Source organism: Notamacropus eugenii, chromosome 5, assembly GCF_028372415.1.
Source record: "Notamacropus eugenii isolate mMacEug1 chromosome 5, mMacEug1.pri_v2, whole genome shotgun sequence".
Taxonomy (NCBI): Eukaryota; Metazoa; Chordata; class Mammalia; order Diprotodontia; family Macropodidae; genus Notamacropus; species Notamacropus eugenii.
Genome location: NC_092876.1, coordinates 104,549,318 through 104,556,380, shown reverse-complemented (window position 1 = coordinate 104,556,380; position 7,063 = coordinate 104,549,318). Strand labels below are relative to the sequence as shown.

At 39.8% G+C, this 7,063-nt stretch overlaps 1 protein-coding gene across 1 annotated transcript in view; it reads left to right on the top strand.

Moving 5' to 3' along the window:
- The window catches only part of SERPINE3 (serpin family E member 3), a 36,596-nt gene that overhangs the window by 542 nt on the left and 28,991 nt on the right, over positions 1 to 7,063 (top strand). Inside the window, exons 2-3 of the mRNA XM_072610488.1 lie at positions 3,176 to 3,409; positions 5,283 to 5,480. Coding sequence (XP_072466589.1) covers positions 3,176 to 3,409; positions 5,283 to 5,480 — 432 coding nt within the window. The remainder of the gene's footprint in view (positions 1 to 3,175; positions 3,410 to 5,282; positions 5,481 to 7,063) is intronic.

Here is a 7,063-nt window from a genome sequence, read left to right as displayed (position 1 = left end):
GTCCATTACATTTTCTCCCTTATCCGCTGTTGAAAAGAAGGAAATTGTTTCCCCCTGATTCTTAACTTTGGCAGTGGGTAGAAGACCCTAGTCCTTTGAGTTCATATTTCAGCACTTTAAGATCCTTAAGTGATGATTCTCAAACACAGAGATCCCCCAACCTTGTTTTTCCCCAGAACAACCACTTTGAGGACGATATTTATGCTTTCTTAATGCTAAATTCCTTTAGCTTTTATACTAATCTTTCACCTTCATCCTTTTCCTTCTCCACTCTGGCTGCCTCCAGGGAGGAAACAGTGACCTCCGAAAGGAACTGAAGGGGTTAAAGGCTTGTTGGAAATCAATAAAGACCGAAAGAATACATGTGTAAAGAAGCAGCTAGTCATGGGCCAGAGTCTTGGGACAGTTTTTTGTTGTTGTTGTTTAATTAGGGCAGTCAAGTGGTGCAGTAGATATAGTTCCTGGGCAAATCACCTAACTTCTCATAAATGAGCCTCACTTTCCTCATCTGGAAAGTAAGGATAACAATAGGACCTGCTGCACAGGGTTGTTATGAGGGCCAAATGAGACAATATGTGTGAGGTGCTTTATAACACTTGGTGCTAGGGGCAGTTAGATGGCTCACCCGCCCAGAGTCAGGAGGATCTGAGTTCAAATCCAGCCTCAGACACTTGACACTTACTAGCTGTGGCAAGTCACTTAACCCTGATCACCTCACCAAAAAAAAGGGGGAGGGGAGTGGAGGAAATACTTAGTGCTATATAAATTCTAGCTGTTATGGTTATTATTAATTAAAAAAACCTATCTTGATGCAAAATGCAATTCTTCTGCATTATTTTGTTCTTGGCTTCCTGTCTGCATGGAAATCAGATCTCTTGGGAATTCCTCTCATGTAAATACAGAATGAGCCCTCAGGCACACAGCGGCATCCCAGACCAATATAGCTAATACAGATATACAATATAGCTAACCAGAGATCAGTAGATACTCCAGGGGGGCCATGGAAAGGCTTCAGGGGATTTCTGAATTTGATTGAAGAAAACAAATTACATCTTATTCTGATCTCCTAGAAGTCTCAGGTTCCCAAAGTTCCAAGTTCCAGAGATTCTTTTTATTTTTCTTTCCTCCAATTTGTTGTTATTATGAATCATTTGGTAAATGATGATTTTTCTAAAATTGCTATTCTGGTCCAGTCTTCGGTCCATTGATCCAGCTGCTATGTCACTCATCTTCTGGGAAGACCTCTCTTTACCCCTTATTCCTCCATCAAGTCAATGTCTGATTTTTCTTTTCAGCTCAACCACAGACCTGGCAAAAAACATTAATATAACTGTCCTCTCTCCTTGCTTTCTAAGCAATGATAGTAGTATGCTGCAATGGTTTCATCTATTCTATGGACATCTTGCTATGGACATATGCTACCAAGAAGGACCTCAACGCACTGTAAGATTTTGGATTCTGGCCACCCTTTCATGCACAGGCAGTACTGGCTTTGCATTTTCCTCAACACAGAGAGAAAATTTTCCCTGTTCCCCTTCCTTTATTCTACAGTCATTTAAATCTCCAAGGAGTAACAGAGAAAAGTCTAGCTATGCACTCCCACCAAAAAGTCTGGGAAAGAATTAATTGATGAAAATAAACAAGGATGCTTAGGGAGTTTCTTAATGGCAAGACAAGCATGGAAGGAAAGACGGGGACAGAATAAGCATGTATAAAGTGCTGTTCTGCGTCAGGCCCTGTGCTAAGCATTTTACAAATACTATCTCTCAGAAGAAAATTTCTTGCCCAAAATTTGCTGTGAACCAATTTATGCATCTGTTTTAGGCCCACTATAAGGATGAGAAATTTAGAGTTGCAAAAGACCTGAGAGACCACTGAGCCCCATACCCTCATTTTATAAATGAGGAAACCGAGATTTGGAAGGCCAACTACAAGACAGGAGGCCTAGCTTGGCTGTGATGTACTGGCAAGGTATTCACAACCCTCCACTTAATACTCAGGAGAGAATTAAGCTGATCATAGCTACTGAATAAACATGATGAGAAGAGTGCAATATTGATTTTGGAAATAAAGATGCAATCTCCCCCGATGAGTGTCCCTAAAATCAGTGATTTTTAAGCTATTAAAGCTTAAAATCCCACCCTGTTTAAATACTAATAACTAGCAACTGAAATTTAAAGATGCAAGAAAATAGAAACTATTCACTTTTTTCAAAATTCTTATTTTCTCAGCATTTTCACCAGCTATTCTTGATATTAATAACATGAACTACCTCTAGTTAGAAGTAAAGGTTCTCTTTTTTTCTGGCACTTCTAAAACTGGAGATTGTAATTGGAAAACTTGAGGCATCCAAATGCCAGGTGGACTTACACCATGAAATAATATGTATAAGTTTACAATCTAATGGAATATGTGAAGATAGACTGCATCAGCAACCCAGCCACCTGTCTATCCTGATTATTTATGTCATTTGGAGTAATTTTCAGAACATCTCAATTTAAGAAAAAGTCACTAACCTACCCTGAAATTTTCCCCAGCCTTGCTCACTCTTGCCACTAGTATATATTTGAGATACAGAATATGTGTAATCTTAAGGAGGACCTAGTTATAAGATGGTTCTTTCTATCTGACTTGACCACAGCTTGATTTCTTTTTTTAATTCTGGATTTCTGGGTTTATGTTAATTTTCCACTTGGTTTGAGTATAACTTTGAAAAATAATCTCAGTGAAACAAGGTAGCAGAGTAGATAGAGGCCTGGCCTTTGGATCAGGAACACTTGGGGTCCAACCTACTTTTAGTGCCCTGTGGTTTATGGCCATGAGTAAGTGACTTAACCTTTCCATGCCATAGGCATCTGTGGAAGACTATAAATTAAAGGTACCTTACAGAGCAAATTTCCACACTTGGTGTTCCCATATCAATGAAATTGCAAGTCTAGATTAAGCAACAACAAAAAAGTTTTAATGATTTTTCTTCAAACCAACAGGATAAGGAAGCTCTCCTAGGAAACAAACATGGACAATGTTGAGTACTACTTCAACGTTAGTTTGCTCTAAAATGATGCTTCCTCCCTGGTCCAGGTGTTTGCATAAGTTGCAACCTGAATCCACCTTCTTTCTGCTCCACTACATCATTTTTGTATGATCTTTCCCCTCCCTCTCCTTCCTCCACCAGACAGAAGGGTGCATGATTTCCTGCGAACTGCTCAGGCAACAGCTACTACTTCTGGTCCAGGAACCACGATTCAACTGGCATGTGCCTTTTTTGTACAAACCGGAACACATCTCTCCTCTCATTTCACCGAGCACATCTCCCTGTGGGCTAACAGTAGCCTGGAGACAACCAACTTCAGTGAACCTAACAGGACGACAGCTCAGATCAATAGATGGGTCTCTAGGTTTGTTGCAGGTAAAACAAAACAAAACAAAAACAAAAAACTCAACCAACTAAAATTAGTAACAGACAACTGTTAACAGAGCCTCTCAAAGGGCAAGGTATAATTGAGAGCCTGCATATCCGTTAACGCTTAACTAAGAAACAGCAACTGATTAGCGCTCTGGTTTCTCTCTTCAGTATCTTGCTACCCATTGCTGTAGCCAAGGTCTGCCATTTTGATTTAGTGATTTTTAGTCATGGGTCTGTTTTGTAGATAGGAATGGAGCCAAACATAGTTCTAATTGTAAGGTGATGTGCCTTCAATAAGTCCTTCTTCAGGGCCAATCCTTATCATCTTCTAGATCTTTCAGAGCCCTAAAACCAGAACTTAGCATCTTTGTTTGGTGCTTTCTTCCTTTCATTCAGATTGATCTGTCTCATTCACTTAGGCATTGGGTTGCTGACACCTAGGGTTAATGGGTGTTAATCAAAGAATGGTAAGAGGGTCTGAGGAAGACTTCACTTTGGGAAAGGGAGGGAGGGTTGGGGAGGAAGCCAAAGCCCATGTTCCTCAGAATCAGGGATCATTAGAATAGTAAGTCCAAAGGAAGCAGGAGGCAGGATAATTTAGGTGAGGTTTCTTAAGCTGGGGAGTCAGCAAGTAGTTTGTCAGAGCAAAGGGACAACAAAGAGATAGGGTACTGTTAGGGAGGTACCAGACTTGGAGGCAGGAGACCTCTATGCCCACTTCTAATACCTACTGCTCACATGACTCTGAGCAAGTCATGTGACTTTTCTGAGCCCCAGTTTTGTCTGATGAAAAATATAAATAATGATACTGGTGGCACACAATCAGTGGGTGCAGGAAGGGTCACATGGAATAATGGACATAAAGCCTCTTGCCAGTCTTAAGATTTCAGGCATGTCAGAGTCTGATCAGCTAAATTAGGACTTCTGAATTTTTTTTGCGTCCCAGATCCTTTGGTAGTCTAGTGAAGCATATGGATCCCTTCTTAGAATCACTGAAATATCTTTGTCTGAATATTTTAAATATCTGAAGGAAATGCTAAATTCCACCTAGAAGTTAGTGAAAATAAAATTAGAATTTTATTCCCATCCTGTGGGGTCCAGGTTAAGTTCTAAGTATTAATAAAAAGAAGTTAGAGGAAAAAACTGATACCCTGCCTAGGACACTCCTGGACAGCATTTAACGGTGGCCTTTTAGACATACTATGTCCCTTTCTTGTCCTATCCATGGAAATAACCCTCATGGAATTTCAGGCCTGGTAGAGAGGGCTTGGGTCACTTTTGTTGGCTAACAGAACTTGGCAGAATCCTACAAACAAGACCACCTAGGTGACTATTACTTGCAACTTTATGTAGAACTCACCCTGGAAAGAACATTACTAAAAATAAAATAAAATATTTTAAAATCCAGTTTCCCTAGACTCTTTAAAAGGAATGTAAACGGGAAAATTAGTTATTGGGATAAGAATAGGAACTGGAGCTCTGATTTCATTTGTGTAGGGAGCTGTGGGATAAGAAAAATCCTGCTTACCAACGTATATCAGGACCTTCTCTTTGACTTCGAGTCTTAGAAAATTGCCTAGACCAGGAACAAGCATTAACACACAGATTGTATGTGTCAGAGGCACTACTTCAATTCAAATCTTGCTAGCTCTAAGGTCAGCTCTACATTCATCATACCATATTGTCTCTCACTAGTTAGTAACCATACTTAATTGTGAGCATATACCAACTTATAAGGTTACAGATCTTAACCCCCCTGATCTTCTATGGAATTCCCCTAAGCCCAAAAACATATATAAAATTTCAGTGGACAAGTTAGGTCTGTTTGTTTTCATTTCCTATTGCCTGTCCTCCTTACAGTTCTCCCTCTATGCAGATGAAAGACCCGGAAATGTATCCCTGGAAAGGATCCATTCAGCACTTGCTCAGATTGCTCTGGTGAGCACTATGTCCTTCCAAAGCATTTGGCAAAAGAGATTCTCCTTCACAGACACCCAGGAGTTGTCCTTTACTAGCACAGAAGGTCTCATACTCAGAGTGCCCATGATGTACCAAACTGCTGCTGTCAACTATGGTGAGTACTTTCCCCATAAGGATGTCTAGGTGGCACAATGGATAGAACACCAAGCCTGGAGTCAGGAAGACCTAAAATCAAATCCAGCCTCAGACGCTTAATAGTAGTGTGACCCTGAGCAAGTTATTTAACCTCTGTTTGCCTCAGTTTCCTCATTTGTAAAATGGGGATAATAATAGCACTTACCTCACAGGGTTGTTGTGAGGATCAAATGAGATAATAATTACAAAATGGTTAGCACAGTGCCTGGAACATAATAGGCACTATGTAAATGTTAGTTACCATTATTATAAATACTAGTAGCAATATTTTATTTTATTTTTTCAATGAAAAAAATTCATTTTCCCTCCCACTCACTACCCAACTCTATTGGGAAAAAAAGCAAAACTTTTGTAACAAATGTATGTGGACAAGCAAAACAAATTTCCATAAATTGGTCAAAACATTTGCCTTCCTCTGAACCCCAAGTCTATTAACTCTTTGTCAAGAGTTGGGTAGTGTTCTTCATCTTGAGTCCTCTGGAATTGTAATAGGTTACTGTGTTGATCAGAATCCTTATGTCTCTCAAAGGGATTTGTTTTTACAGTACTGCTGTTACTATGGAAATTGTTCTGGTTCTGCTCACTTCACTCGGCATCAGTTCATACAAGCCCTCCTAGATTTCTTAGAAATTGACTCTGTCATCAATTATTATAGCACAATAGTAGAATCACAGAACTGTAAAGGAACCATTATTTAGGTCTCTGGAAAAATCATGCTCTCTTATCACAATTAGGCTTTCACTACCGTAAGGAAATTCTTTGTTCTTCCTAGATTGACTTTTGTACTTTCCCTCCTCCCCTATTCCTCAACAAAGGCTGTCCTAAACCTCTCCCTTAAGCCCCTACCATCAGTCTCTCATTATCAGCTATCTCTTGGACATCTCCCCAGATGCCTTTTAGGTATCTCAGAGGCCACATGTCCAGTCATCTTTCCCTCTAAATTTTGTCTTTCTCCAAACTTTCCATTTCTGTTGACATAAGTGATTTTTTTAGGTTCACATTTCCCATGTTACCTCCCTTCCATATCCAATCTGTGGCCAAGTCTTGCCAACTCTACATCTAAAACTTCTTTTGCATTCATCTCCTGCTTTGTTCTAATACAACCATCGCTCTAGCCTGGAAACTGATTTTTATACTTATCTATTGTAGCACCTTCCTAATTGGTCACCCTACTTCTACTCTCCCTTCTTCAATCTACTTTCCACATAGCTGCCAAAATAATCAACCTAAAATATGGATCTGACTGCTCAAAAATCTTCATTCATTCTCTATTACTTCTAATATAAAATACAAACTCTTCCCTCTGCCATCTAAAGTCATCTACTGTCCAGCTCCAGCCTGACTTTTAAGCCTTATTTCACATCAGTCCCCTTCAAATTCCAGCCAAACTGGACTATGGCTACTCCCTAAAGTCAATGCTCCATATCTCACCTTCAAGTACTTCCACAAGATGTTCCCCATGCTTGGAACCCTTGCTTATTTCTACTTCTAAGAGTCTTTATTTTCTTCAAGATTCAGCTGCAATGTCATGTTTTCCCCCAC